This window comes from Perna viridis, chromosome 8 (assembly GCF_037379345.1).
Source record: "Perna viridis isolate PV_CMFRI_1.1 ecotype Kerala chromosome 8, ASM3737934v1, whole genome shotgun sequence".
NCBI lineage: Eukaryota > Metazoa > Mollusca > Bivalvia > Mytilida > Mytilidae > Perna > Perna viridis.
Genome location: NC_142452.1, coordinates 3255737 through 3272034, shown reverse-complemented (window position 1 = coordinate 3272034; position 16298 = coordinate 3255737). Strand labels below are relative to the sequence as shown.

The 16298-nt window shown below is 32.9% G+C and overlaps 1 protein-coding gene across 7 annotated transcripts in view; it reads right to left on the bottom strand.

The window, feature by feature from the left end:
• LOC148608969 (uncharacterized) overlaps positions 1-16298 on the bottom strand; it is a 50074-nt gene that overhangs the window by 11065 nt on the left and 22711 nt on the right. For 4 of the 7 annotated variants that reach the window (XM_088595903.1, XM_088595900.1, XM_088595902.1 and 1 more), the window contains 3 exons: positions 11405-11477; positions 3366-3568; positions 187-246 (listed from right to left, as the gene is read on the bottom strand). In XM_088595903.1, the coding sequence (XP_088452029.1) occupies positions 187-246; positions 3366-3522 (217 nt within the window). In that variant the 5' untranslated portion in view covers positions 3523-3568; positions 11405-11477. Of the gene's footprint in view, positions 1-186; positions 247-3365; positions 3569-7623; positions 7683-10203; positions 10335-11404; positions 11478-16298 lie in introns of those variants that run through there. The other 3 variants (XM_088595901.1, XM_088595907.1, XM_088595904.1) reach the window with 3 other exon arrangements.

The following is a 16298-nucleotide window of genomic DNA, read 5'->3' as shown; positions in this document are numbered from 1 at the left end:
GATCAGTCTGGTGTCAGCTGAGACTTATTTCTGTAATGAAACAGTTTATATTTGCTTTTCCATGTTTCATATTCAGGGAAGTAACTTCTTTAACTTAAATTTATTATTTTCAACAACCTTATTCGTTTGTCATGGTTTTTTTTTAAATTTTTGAATGCTACATCATGTGACCTGCAGAATAGATACCTTGTCCATTGTTTTCAGTCTTGACATTAGCACTCATCTCACCTTTTTGGTTATTATTATCTACAAAATAAACAAATATACATTAGTAATCAAATGTACAAATAAAGGGAGATAAACATCAAGTTGTTACTAAAAAAAAAAGATTACATTAAACTTAAAGCACAGGACTAACTCAAGGTGCACTAAATGGGCTAGCCTCTTCTGGTTTTCAAGGGAAAATGTCCAGCTCCAAGTCTTAAACTTAGCAATTATACCATGATTGTTATCAATCTTATTACATTTTATAGACATGGCATACAAAACAAAATGTGTCAGCATCACTGCAATTTATTAATTTTTTTTTAATGGAAGAATGTCTTAAATACTTTAATGTATTAAATATTTTAGTCATACAAAAACATTTCTAATTTATTAAAAGACTGTTATGATATCATGGATTTTAATTTAGCTGCATACTTTTAAAGATCTTGACTTTCATTTTCATGAATTTTAGATCAGTACAATAAAAATAAGACTGATTGTTTCATAAATATTTAGGTCTTGCTAAACACATCAAGGATGTAGGATACAGAACATAACTTGTTCTAAATTGATTACTTCATCAAATTTTCATTCTAAAAAGTCTGGATTTTAAAGCTATTGCTGCTTCCGTGAGATTCTCAGTATCCAATTTAGTCTGGATTTGAGGCCTATTAGTCTACAGAACATTAAATTTTTCTACCATGTCATTCCATTCCTCTGACAAATTCCCATGAGACCCAAACATGGAAGGATAATAATGGATTCATTTCCAACTACATAACACACAGTTATATAAATAGTATGTAATGGAATTGTAACAATTTTCGTGGTGCTTTAATATCTGCTATTTTCATGCTTCACAAAATTTCAATGATAATCAATAATTGGAAAATCAAACAAAGTCTTAGTAAATCAGTGCTCCATGAAATGCTAAAAACCTTCAGGGATTGTTCAGAGAAAATTTGTATGACATAAAACTGACTTCAACTGTTCAAAGTCAATCAGAGTGTATCTAGCTGATTATCAATGTTTCCTTTAATGTAATGAGATTTTAAGGAAAAGCTCACAAAGGTTATATAAACCATATCTACTGAACAAAATACACAACTCAACAATTGTAAAATGAGAAATTTTCACCTTTCTAGCAAATCATGGAGTTTATCATCAGTAAATGACTAAATCTAACCCAATCAATCGGTGTTTTATTTTTTATGAATTTTAGAAGAGCCTAGTGAAAACTGAACTTTGTGCAATGCTATGAATTTCTAGATTTTAGACTGTAATTTTGATATCATAGTAAATTACTATAAAAAAAAAATGAATTAGACAGAAACTACATAGTAATAATAAGAAAGAACTCATCATCATTTGTCTCTAACAATATTGATCGTTAAGTTTTCAGAGCATTATTTACCCACAAATGTCTTCCAGGAAAAACAATCATTTTCTACAAGATTATTGTCTAGAAGTTTAATACAACCATATAAGGTGGAATTTACGTCCAAGTAACACCTTCTTCTGTTCAATTTTTAATTGAGCTAGAGTTTTTAAGGTTTTCTTGATAAATATAAATGGGAATGACATTATCTTCTGTAGAGGAGCATCATTAAAGACCGAAATAGCAGAAAATCAATAGAAAAAAACAAACTTCACATATATCAGCCTATTATAGTGACGAGGGAAAAATCAAACGTTATATAGTCAATATGCTGTTGGTAATATTATTAAACTGAATTCATTGATCCTCTTTACATTTTAAAAAATTGAAGTTATTATTTATATACTATCCAGGCAATGGCTAATTATTGAGGACAGTGGTTGACTTATCAATATATACAACAATGGTAGAATTAACTAAAATCTAAAACTCAGAATGACAAATTATGATAGACTAAGTATGGCATACTTATTCAAGTTATAGTTAGTTATGAAATGAATTAAAACAAGAGAAGCATATAAAATATTTTTCAATATCATACTGGAAAACTAGCAGAGAAATTTGTAAGATATTCTTTAAAGGAACAGATCAACGAAAACTGAACCTACAACTGTAATCCTTAGTGGGAAAGAAAGGGTGTTTTATCACAATATACTTGGAATGGTTAATGCTTAAAGAATGTCTGTAAAATCACAATGAATTCTTATTAAGAAAATCAGTGCAGATAGAGAAATACATCTTATCTTCCCTTAAACAGATAACTACATTTATAAAATATCAGGAGAAAACATGTCAGCTTAAAAACTCATTTAAATTTTTTTAACGAAAAATCTTAAATTTTTAAATGTTGATTTTTTGTAATAATCCTGACTGTTACAATGTTGATGTTACTGGGTGTCATTTAGATATAACTTCTGAGTACTCAGTGAAAAAAAAATTATGTGAAACAACTGGTTCCCTGTGGTTTTATAAGTAGGTAAAATCAATCTAAGTATAGATTACACTTATAAAGGACTAAATGCAAATAATTCAGTGACTTGAGAGGAAAAAAACATTAGTTTGTCTTTTGATGGAAAACTTAAGTTTTTGGTTTGAAGTTGGTCACAAAGCAAAATTGTTACCATATAGAAACGAATAAGGCTACTTTTACATAAGTCGGTAAATAAAACCAGAAATACTGTGAGCAAGCTCACAAAGATAATATCCCAGCTGCAATGAAAAACACTTGCTGGATTATCACCTTTTGGCATCATCCATTTATATTCCTTTATGCACATCTACATATGATACCAAACCTTCCTATAAAATTACATCAAAATCCCTAGAGCAGTATAGGAAGAGTTGCATTACAAGGTTTTACCATGTAAAACCTTTAAATAAGATTATCTCCCTTTAGAGTCCTCCAAAAGTAATTAAATTCCTTCATGCATATCTACATATGATACTCAAAATTTCCATAAAATTTCATCAAAATCCCTTGAGTGGTTTAGGAGGAGTTGTGCTTAGAAGAAATGTGGATAGATGGATGGATCAAATCTAGGTCATGAGGATACTTTACCTGTTTCCCCATTAGTCTATGTTTGACCATGCCTTGGTTGTGGATATACTTTACCTGTTTCACCATTAGTCTATGTTTGACCATGTCTTGGTTGTGGATATACTTTACCTGTATCACCATTAGTCTATGTTTGACCATGTCTTGGTAGTGGATATACTTTACCTGTTTCACCATTAGTCAGTTTATTACTGGGAGGGCCAGAGTGACTTTTGGACAGATTTGGGTCAGACAGACTTTCTTCTTTGATTTCCTCCTTTATTTCTGAGGTAGGTTCCGTCTTTACAGTTGAACCATTCATTTTCTCTGGCTCAGGTAACATCTTGTCCTAAATTTTAACCTTTACATCTATGTACAATCATAGCTATCTGTAAATACATAAATCAGATACAAATATTTTATATAAAAGTGATTACCAGTGATGTCAAAGTTCATCTTTATACAGTAATAAGCACATGCATCATACTTAAAATTGCCTGTAACAACAGAATATACAAATTTTATCAAATTTACATTTAGATATTCTTGAATACTCCCACTAACATTAATAAGTACTCTGTAACTTATTCTGATAAAATGCAAATCTCTTTAACATAGTATTGTTATTATTATTATGATTCCAATTTACTGAAAAGACAAGCAAGTATGCTCCATTTTGTTTTCAATTGAAACAATACATATATATTTTTAAACCTGAACAAACCCACATTGTTCATTCAATTTTAGTTTTCTGTATGCTTTCATTCTGTATATTCCATGGAATGTGCATGTTCCAGATAGCACCATTTTGTTGGCCTCTAAATTTTTACATTGAACAGAATGTTGTTATCATGGTATGTCTTGATTTCACATCCATGTATGGTAAAGGTAATGGAATCATCCATATATGGTAAAGGTAATGGAACCATCCATGTATGGTGAAGGTAATGGAATCATGTATGGCAAAAGTAAATGGAATCATCCATGCATGGCAAAAGTTAATGGAATCATCCATGTATGGTAAAGGTAATAGAACCATCCACTGCCCTCCCCATAGTCATATGCCTTTTAACATCTGACTCGACATGTATGTACGGAGAAAATGTACACATATCAGACCAATCAGTTGCCCGAACTGAATACCATTACTAAAGTTTATATGAACCAAAAACCTGAACAGAAAGGAATAGAATTCTTAGTAGTGCTCTGAGGTCTCCCAACAAAGAAGTATCAAACTTTATTCATATTAACGTCAGTCCTTTCCTTCAAAATTATCAATGACTAGCCCAAATAATAGAGGACTGCATATGATTCAACTAGCCCGAAACAAGACATGTACACATCATTTCACTAGCCCGAAGCAATTTTTACTAGCCCCAGGCTTCGGGCTTGTGGCTAAAGGCAAGCACTGTAACATAGAAGAAAAACATGGCATTCAAATGTAGGATGAACATCTCTATAGATACTACAATTGTACAAAACTAACAGTAAACTTTTCATACTCCACAGCTACATTCATACAAAGTATTAACAGTAAACAGCTACCATAGTATAAAGTGTTCACAATAAACAGCAACCGTCGTACAAAGTATTAACAGAAAACAGCTACCGTCGTACAAAGTATTAACAGTTAACAGCTACCATTTACTAAGTATTAACAGAAAACAGCTACCGTCGTACAAATTATTAACAGTTAACAGCTACCATGTACAAAGTATCAACAGTTAACAGCTACCGTCATACAATTGTTTGTTTGTTGGGGTTTAACACCCGAGCAGCAATATTTCAGCTATATTCAGGCGATGAACATGAAGTGGATGATAAAATGAACATGAAATGATGATGAAATGAAAAATGGGACGGGACACAAGGATAATGGGGTCGACAAATTTTGATTGCCACTGGAAATAGGGAGAGGTGGGTCGGGCAATTTAGCCTCCTGTGGCGGAGCCCAATGGTTCCTACTCAGGGAGAATACCACAGTAGGGTTCTTTAACGTGCGAGGAATGTGAAATCTTTCCCAACACAATGCACCACTATGGTTTGTAGTCTGGTTTTCCGTATTATAGCCTGACAACCCAAGTATGTAACACACCAGGGGTACCCCATTCCACCACCTAGTGCACACAACCTAGTTGCTCTGTGGGCAGAGCGCCCTAGTCCCAGGCTAAGGTTCTGAGCACTATTTAGTCGCCTTTTACGACAAGCTTAGCACTGCTGCAGGCCTATTCTTTGACACCCAGACCTGCAAGGGGCCCCGTCGTACAAAGTATCAACTGTAAACAGCTACCGGCGTATGAAGAATCAACAGTAAACAGCTACCATCGTACAAAGTATCAACAGTAAACAGCTACCATCTTACAAAGTATCAACAGTAAACAGCTACCATCGTACAAAGTATCAACAGAAAACAGCTACCATCGTACAAAGTATTAACAGTAAACAGCTACCGTCATATAAGTATTAACAGTTAACAGCTACCATTGTACCAAATATTAACAGTTAACAGCAACCTTTGTACAAAGTATTAACAGTAACCTGAACACATCCCACAACTTTAAACTTGTACTCTTTAATCATAAGCATTTTTGTGGTGTGAAACAATTTTAAGACTAGTCAATTCCCCATGAAATCTTTCAAAGATTTTAACGATAATTCAAAGAAAATCAGATGACAAAGGTCCAAGACAGAGAGGCTAATAAGACATTTTATAGTCATGACAAAATGGGTTTAGTCCATAGATAATCACATACAATAATAAACAATGACTTCTTCATCAATCATAATTTAGCATCAATGATGAATGTGACTTTATAGAGAAACGTCATAATTCGTTTTAAAATATCAACTTACAGATTCTATAATGTATGTCAAGATATTATTATCCAGGTATAAAGACTTGTCAATAATAAATCATATCATTTTTTCTCTGCCTCAGCTGTTACACATATGACCTAATTTGTCATCAAATTCATATGTTCATTGGTTAATATAAAGCAATAAAATCACTATTATATATCATGTAATAATAAGACAAATACAATGTTACCAAATACAGACTGCCATGAAATTCTAATTGTTGATTCCTTGATTTTCAAAGATCAGTTTTCGGATTCAACTTTTAGTACATTTATACTAGAAACAACTTGCAAGGAAAATCCAAATACATGAAACAGAGATGATCTACATTAATTGTTAAGTCCACTATATATGTACAACACAAAGCTAACATGAAAAGTGCACCAGATTCCACACATATCTGGTCACATTGCCCTTTGACATACTGACAACAGTACTGTGTCCATCATTTCCATTTGAGAACCAAAATACCTTAAGGTATATGTCTAAGTATGGATGGAAGGATGGACAGAAAGTTCAATAGAAAGGAACAGATATTTCAATAGAAGGTGAAGGAACAAGCAACACATTATTTCAACAGAAAGTGAAGAAACAGGCAATAAGATATTTCAATAGAAGGTGAAGGAACAAGCAACACATTATTTCAACAGAAAGTGAAGAAACAGGCAATAAGATATTTCAATAGAAGGTGAAGGAACAAGCAACACATTATTTCAACAGAAAGTGAAGAAACAGGCAATAAGATATTTCAATAGAAGGTGAAGGAACAAGCAACACATTATTTCAACAGAAAGTGAAGAAACAGGCAATAAGATATTTCAATAGAAGGTGAAGGAACAAGCAACACATTATTTCAACAGAAAGTGAAGGAACAGGCAATAAGATATTTCAATAGAAGGTGAAGGAACAAGCAACACATTATTTCAACAGAAAGTGAAGAAACAGGCAATAAGATATTTCAATAGAAAGTGAGGGGGCAGGCAATAAGTTATTTCAATAGAATGTGAAGGAGCAGGCAATGAGATATTTCAATAAAAAGTGAGAGGGCAGGCAATAAGATATTTCAATAGAAAGTGAAGGAGCAGGCAATGAGATATTTCAATAAAAAGTGAGAGGGCAGGCAATAAGTTATTTCAATAGAATGTGAAGGAGCAGGCAATGAGATATTTCAATAAAAAGTGAGAGGGCAGGCAATAAGTTATTTCAATAGAAAGTGAAGGAGCAGGCAATGAGATATTTCAATAAAAAGTGAGAGGGCAGGCAATAAGATATTTCAATAGAAAGTAAAGGAGCAGGCAATACAATATTCCAATAGAAAGTGAGGGGGCAGGCAATAAGATTTTTTAAATGAAAGTGAGGGGGGCAGGAAATAAGTTATTTCAACAGAAAGTGAGGGGCATGCAATAACATATTCCATTATTTTATCAATATGAAATGTAAGACTTCTAAAATAGTTTAAAGAAAGCAAAATTCACTTAACTTTTGTCCTGTAAAGAATATATTATTTTGTTTTCAAGTACTCAAAATTAATTAAAGAAAAGCTTAAAGGCACAGACACAGACAATGGACAATATAATAACATTACCATTTCTATAGTCTTTATTTGGATTTTCAGCATTATTATTCTTCTTATTACCAGTAACTCTAAATAGAAAGTAAGAAAATGATTGAGCAGTTGAAGAAAATGATTTTGGGAGCTGCCTACATACAAAGTAATGTGGGAGGATCGGATGACACTTGTTACACAACATGTGTTGCTGGGGGTGATTTCATCAGAAGCTGTTAGTTTAGGATAAATTAGTAGTCTTTAAACATCTAAAATTCCAACCAAAATGTATGACCTACTATATTATTATTATAAAGAACCTTAGTGAGCATGCTAACAATATCCCAAGCATCCACAATTTCACTTTTTAGAAAAGTAAAGACATTATGCCCATTAAAGTTTAAGTCCCCAAACTGTGAAAATCAATCAATTCAAGCTTTTATCACTATGAAATATTCACTGAAGTTTTGAGGAAATTGGTCATGATGGACATTGACAGACTGCTAAAAATATTTACAAGCCTGCATCACATTGCATGGGGTATGATTATAAATCTTGGCAAATTGTCTTCTTATTTTGTTTTGTACATTCAGTTAGTGTTGCAAACAACTGGTTTCCAGTTGAAATCCTTCCTACCTACAGCATTAACAGAGAGACATATGATACTTCTGTGGTAAGATAATGATAGATTAGCCATATGTTACACTCCCCTGCCACAAGATGCCTCCTCATAAAGACTGTCTTAGCAATAAAGCCATAATAATAATGCTCAGAAATTGCAAGCAGAAAATGATCACATGTTTGTAATTTTACCACTGATTCCCTCATAATTTTAATATGAAATCAATACAATAATGTTTAAATTGATGTTTTTAGAATTAATCATTTGAGTTTCATGTCTGGCTTCAGAATTAACCTGAATTCCTTAACTAACTATAATTGTATAGTCTCAAGATACACTATTATCCACCTCCTAATATCAGTTTTAAACAGCTTTTCAATAAAATGCCTTTTTCACCATTGTGAAAAGTAATTTCCTGTTGGTTCTATACAAATGGTTAATACAGAAATTAGCCTATCATCATCTTAATCATACAAGCAGAACTGCTCCCGGCAAACAGAATTAAACTACCAACTAAAACATGCTTCCCAAAAAACAGGGGCAAACAAGTGTATCTATTCAATCAAGCGACTAAATAGAAATTACATAAAGCAATTAGCATACTTCCACATTAAACTTGTATCATGATAATCAACGATTACGTCACCCAGCATTCAAATGACAACATAAGCCTACATTTCTTGCAAATTTGAATTAGTATTGACAGTGCATCCTTCAAAAAGAAATGCTACAAGTAAACAGATAGGAAATAAACAAAACATACCAAACAGATTCAATACTAAATGCTCTTTTCTGCTCTAAAATTTGTTGCCTGTTGCTTATTTTCCCCAAAATAATAATAGATGGCCAATTCAAATCAATCAAGGTAAGCATAAGTATTGTGCTTAAAACCAATTATGGATGAACAAATTGACTAACTGACCATGGGATGAACAGTTTTTCTACAGTCACTGCCAAGCATCTCTTTTCTCCAGGCATGACCAAACATCCCCTTTTCTACGGTCATGACCAAATATCCCTGTTTCCCAACAGATTAGGAATAAAAAGTTAAGGAGGTAGTGCTCAAAACATTTAAAAACATTGAAAGTACTTAATGCAAAAAAAATGTATCATTTTTATTTTGATCTAAGTTTTCAACCAGTGCAAGGAAGATCGGAAAGGGTTTGCTGTACTACTTTGTTCCAGACATACAGGATTCAAACAAATGTACTTGTACTGGTTAAGTACTTTTGTACCATGGAATCAATTTTCCTTGTTCAAGATAAGGCTTCATAGATTTATCTGTTCACCATCAACCCCATTGGAAATGTACTCTTCAAGTGCATTTGAATTCATAAATTGACCAAACTATTAAAAGCCTAAAAACTGAGACATCCTAATTTGTCCAACTGAGGCATAAAACACAGTCACAAAAATACAGAAACTCAACAGTCTAAAATAATTTCCTTGTTGCAAAATTCAATTCAAGTCATAAAGAATAAGAAAGAACATTCACATATTAATTTGATTTTTGTTAAAAAGGTTTCATGAATTGTAAAACAACCAAAATAGTAATAAAGCAGAAAAGAAAGAAAAAGATACTTCAATCTGGTTAGTTTATAGGCAACTTTTTTCACTGAAACATATAAAGAAAAAAACTTGACATAATATCAACTGTGAATGGTTCCTTAAAGTAGCCATATTGTTAGAGACAATTCAATTTACATTATTAACTTAAAAGAAAACAGCTATCTGTTGTGCTATAAGAACCACGATGTGCCTTGTCATATGATATAAATAATTCATCACAGTTTGATCCGATAACCAGCCTAGTTCTTCCAGCTCAATTAATAAACAATAGACAAAATGTAGCGCAAAAATTGACGAAAAAAAACTCATCATTTGGTATTAATGATTTTTTAAAGACAAATAAGCCCTTCAGTGAACAGAGATCATATCAACACTTCCGTTTGCCAATAATCCACGTATCAATCACAGAGCCCAATTAATTCTCTTACCTCTAGTTCCTCTCAAATTCTCTAACTCAGCCTCGACCTAATATTGGTTTTAATTCCATAAGAGGAATCGTCAATTGACATTTCGTCTCATGTTCAGAAGTGTGTATTATCAACAGAAGCAGTGGGACGAACGTTGACTTTTGTTTAATGGAAGAATCAATAAGAGGATAATATTCTATCTTTTTCTCTGGTTGTTGATCATTTTCATGTATACAATCATTGAGTCAATATCGCAACTAGATATTGGTAAAAGGGAGATAAACCAAATCAACAAATTACATGAGATACGACTACCTAGAATAAATATTCAATCCATTGAAAAAAAATTTTACAAATGAATCCTGCACTATTTTCAATTGTTTTGTTGAATTAAGGATTTATCTATCGGTAATCTCTTGTTCTATGTTCATAATGCATGCTTTAAAAATTATGTAACAATAAATCTTAAGATAAATTTGTCAATAAGGAGTGGTTTTAAATAATGTGAAGCACTCATAATAAAAACACCATACAAATCAAGTCAACCTATTGTCAAACAAGGATCCATTGTAATGACTACTTTCTATTTTAGTACAATCAGATAATGTTCCTAAATATTTGTCTTCAATTTTATACAATGCTATACCAGATTATCATCATGCTAGACATTAGTCGCTTAATTAATTAGGATCTGTGGTGAATGTATTTTACATTACAAAAATACTTGTCTACTAGTAACTGTTAATGTGCCTTCTTGGTGATCATTAAGTTATTTTGAGGAAAACCCTGACATCAGGCACCTATTTTGATGGTGCCTTACCTGACTGATTACGAATGGAAAAAAATCACCAATAGGTAGGTAATTTCAATATGCCTTTTTGGTGATCACTGAGCTAATTCTAAGAAAACAGTTATATTATTTGTGGTGTTGCCTTATGGCACTATCCAGGCAGTTGACCACTGGGTCATATCTAGGTAGGAACACTGACATATACTTTGCTGATGTGTTACTGGGCATTTTTTTCATTATTTTTAATACCCTTATGCAAAGCCTTACTGATTTTTCAAAAGAGAATACTATACAACTTAACTCCCAATCCAAGCTCTTATAGATACAAACAATTCACCAAGAAATGGAGATGCAATCTTGCCCATGACATGCTAAGAAAGACGCTGATGGACGGATCTAAAACATTATACACATGCAAAATATTGTACATACCTTTACATTTTTTATATAACTTGATCAACTTTTTAACAAATCATCTCTCATCTTCTTTTTGTAATAACATCATCTAAAACAAACAAGGCTATCATTATGAAAGTTCTCTCTATTTTAATCTGAAACAAACAATTTGTCAGCCACATCTGAGCACATTGTCACATTACAGATATCTTCATGGTTGTGCATATATATACAAAACAGAGGACCCTCAATATTGAACAATGAATTATAGTTGACAAACTAAAAACACTGAGCAGTGGCTAAATTCATTCTTTTCTAACTATTAAGAAAACAAAGTAGTAAAACAAAGATTTGGAAAAATGTCAATGAGACAATGATTTTTGGAGTTAAATTTAACCAGATGGACACTTTACATAACTTAAGAAGTCTCTGTGTTGGTGGGACATGAATAATACAAGAGAGGTACTAAGTTAACAGCAAGCTATTATCAGACTATTACAATCAGTTAATTTGTACAAAACTCTTCTAAGACAGTCATATAATCACAAAATACTTTAAACCAACTCATTTTTGTTAACAATTTCCTTTAGCTGATATAGCAAACAAGGAAAAACTGAGGAAATAAATGACTGCAAATAAATCCCTTTATCATGAAACACATACTACAGAGAATTAAAAATGAGTGAAATTAAATTGCAATTCTAAAACAACCAACTGCAAAAAAAAGAATTGAATTACAATACACAAACAAAAATGTGAATGAAACAAGTGAGTGAAGACAAATGCAAACAAAATTTGTCTTTCTTCTTTCTTTTTTACTGAAATTCTCTTACAAATGTTACTTTGATAATAATTTCAACATAAACCTTCCAATTTGAAAACATTTTAATTGTTTACAAGTATAATTACAGAGTAACATTTTCATGTTATAACTTTCCACCAATTAGAAAGTTTCATTCAATGTTTGAATCTCACTTATCGCTGTTTGCAATGTTGCCCCAAGAGCCTTCAAATCCACTAAACACCAGTCAATATATTGTTGTTTGCAGACAAGAGAATTAAATGTCCTTAAAGATGATCAAGATCTAAACAGAATGAAAGTGTTAAAGTTGACTCATATCTTCACTTTACAAGTTCTTTGTTAGATGTTAAATACATAATACATTATTCTGCAGGTTTTTAAAAATCATAAAAATCTTTGTGAAATATGATCCCTTGAACAAGAAAAGTTTTCTGTCTATTGTAGCTTACTCATATTTTGGGGACATTTTTCCGCTTCACTGGTATAATGTGCAGATATCAACTGAAGTTTTAGCTTAATCTTAAACCAACACAAAATGTATTAAGTTACAAACGCAACCTACTGAATTTCCTTTAAAAACACATCTTCATGTTTTTTTCAACTATATATACTTTGAAACAGGTACACAACATAATAAGATATAAAAAAGCTGCAATTACATATTTATGATTCAAAGTTTATATTAAGTGACAATCAAAACCCTCAAGTCAACATAAAGTGTGTTCCAAAATCAGTTTCCCAATTTGTCAGTGAACTTCTAAATGGCCAATAGTTCTGATTGAAGAAGTTTCAAGAACTGTACCCAATGCAAACATATGGCTGACGCAGTCCAATCTCAAGAACAATCCCTGAACTATAAATGGCTTAATACAGACCAGCTCCCTAAATGGCCCTTGAGCAATCAAATGGCTTAATACAGACCAGCTCCTTAAATGGCCCTTGAACTATCAAATGGCTTAATACAGACCAGCTGCCTAAATGGCCCCTGAGCTATCAAATGGCTTAATACAGCCCAGCTCCCTAAATGGCCCTTGAGCTATCAAATGGCTTAATACAGACCAGCTCCTTAAATGGCCCTTGAACTATCAAATGGCTTAATACAGACAAGTTCCCTTTATGGCCCCTGAACTATCAAATGGCTTAATACAGACCATTCCCTTTATGGCCCCTGAACTATCAAATGGCTTAATACAGACCAGCTCCCTACATGGCCCTCGAGCTATCAAATGGCTTAATACAGACCAGTTCCCTTTATGGCCCCTGAACTATCAAATGGCTTAATACAGACCAGCTCCCTAAATGGCCCCTGGGCTATCAAATGGCTTAATACAGCCCAGCTCCCTAAATGGCCCCTGAGCTATCAAATGGCTTAATATAGACCAGCTCCCTAAATGGCCCCTGAACTGTCAAATGGCTTAATACAGACCAGTTCCCTTTATGGCCCCTGAACTATCAAATGGCTAAATACAGACTAGCTCCCTTAATGGCCCATGAACTATCAGATGGCTTAATACAGACCAGCTCCCTAAATGGCCTCTGAGCTATCAAATGGCTTAATACAGACCAACTCCCTACATGGCCCTTGAGCTATCAAATGGCTGAATACAGACCAGTTACCTTTATGGTCCCTGAACTATCAAATGGCTTAATATAGACCAGCTCCCTAAATGGTCCCTGAACTATCAAATGGCTTAATACAGACCAGCTCCCTACATGGCCCTCGAGCTATCAAATGGTTTAATACAGACCAGTTCCCTAAATGGCCCCTGAACTATCAAATGGCTTAATACAGACCAGTTGCCTAAATAGCCCTGAACTACTATCAAATGAACAATAAAGTTTTCATTAAAGAAGGTGTCTATGAGCCATGACATGTCCAAAACAAGACTAGATTCCAGAATGGTTCATTAAATCACAAATCGATTAACATGCTGCCCTTGCTCAAGAATAGTCTCTAATCTGGCACCAACAGTATAAAGTCCCTATTAATGTCACACTAAATACTGCAGAATCAAATCAGGAAATTTTCCCACCATCTTTTAATCATGTGACCAATCTTCTTCCACACAGTTTTAAAATTGCAATTGTTCCTCAGATTGTGTTATAATGTTCTTTGACGAAAACATTCAGGACAATTTAATTTTTGCCTTGCGGGCCTTACTGCAACAAAATGCAAAAAATAAAACTGTCAACAAAATTCAAGGGTTTAAAGTAATACAATTGTCATAGGTGCAAAACTCATTGCACAAGTTTTTAACATTTTTGCAGAAATTTTGTGAATTATTTTTCATTCTTCTCGTCTATATTATTTTTGTAAGCAATTATGGAACTAGACCTGAGATGTCAAATGTCACATATGCTTAAAGTTACTCTCTTTTGATTATTATTGTTCAATTGCTTAATAAGAGTGATTGTTAGTTTTGGGCAATAAATAGACTGAAGAAATGAAACAAGAATAGAGTAAGAAACAGTAACAGTGAGCAAGAGAGACAGTTAAGTTAACTTTAGAACAATAGTACAGACGGAATACAGTAGAACCTACAGTCACTCTGAATCATCCATGACCAGCTATCTGCAAACATTACTGATTCATCAGACTTCCAAGGATCAGATTCAAGTACTCGCTGGATTGAAACATAACCTTCTGGATTTTATCAACATTCATTCAGATTTGTATTTAGTGAATTTGGAAAATGTTAAATTTGAAAATTTAAAACATTATAGAAAAAAACTGAGACAATCTTAATTGTGCCTTTTATATTTTGGTTACTTTTGGCTACTGTTATTCTTAAATTGTTGAAATTTTATTTGGAGTTACTTTGCCACATATGAGCAAAAGAGTCTTAACCTACACACATATCCCGAGTCACTAGAAACAAGCATACAGAGGTAATTTCCCATACCTCATGCTCAACTGGCTCTTGGTGACACATTCCTAAGCAGTTAGTTACCGTAGGACCTAATTCAGAAATAATGTAAGCAGTAGTTTGAGATAAACAAAAACTGGTACCTCAAAAAACAAATATCATCAAGGTATACTGTTTATTAAATATTGAATGGAAACACATTCTGCCTAAGTAGCCCACAGACTAAATTTTGGTAGCCAACATAAGTAATTCTAAACAATTACATTAGAAATTTTAATAGCCCACACCAAATTTTAGGGCCATTGGAGAATGAGCCCCTACTAATTTCAAAACCAGGAAACATCATAAAATAAGCAGGATAGAATATATTTTTTTTCAATATCAGTTCTTTCCATCAGTTTTACTGGTTACTAAACTACTTGGGCATATTTCTTCATTCCATTATTCAATGTCTTCATAAAAAGTGTTCTATTAGTTTTTGTTGTCACAGGTAAAAATTGAAATGACAAATGTATAATGATCTTTATATTGTCATCAAAGGCTAGTAACTCCATAGGATTTTGCCGGCAGGTAGTTTTCTTATTGTTGTGCAAATTAGGTAAATCAAATTTTATTACACAGGTGTAAAGCATAGTAGATCAAAACTACATCAGAAAAAAGGCAATGCAGTCATTCTGTTTATACAAAGAATCAATTAACGAAAGTCCCTGAAACAGCAACAAAAGGGGTAATTGTAGAATGACCTCTTTCAAAGAACAAAATATAGAAAGTTGAATCAGTATAATCCAGTAACAGTTATGTTTACCATGCATCTACCAGCATGCATTTTCATGTATTAGTACCATCATGAAACAAGGTTCTCTTAACTATTTAACTATACAAAAATGCACGAAGTCATGCAATGGAATGGTAAGCAAAATATCCTTTTTAATGAAGCACATTATGGACTTTGACCAAAATGATCTGAGCAATTAAGTTAAGAATATAACTGTGACAACAATCCTGTATAGGGTTACTGTATGTGTTGAAATTGCTGGTGCTAATGTGTGCCTGAAAGCATTATTCTACAGATTGAGTGCCTGAAAGCATTATTCTACAGATTGTATGCCTGAAAGCATTATTGTGCAGATTGAGTGCCTGAAAGCATTATTGAGCAGATTGAGTGCCTGAAAGCATTATTGTGCAGATTGTGTGCCTGAAAGCATTATTCAACAGACCATTGAAATAAACCAATTTTGCTATCAAGATGTTTTGTTAGGTA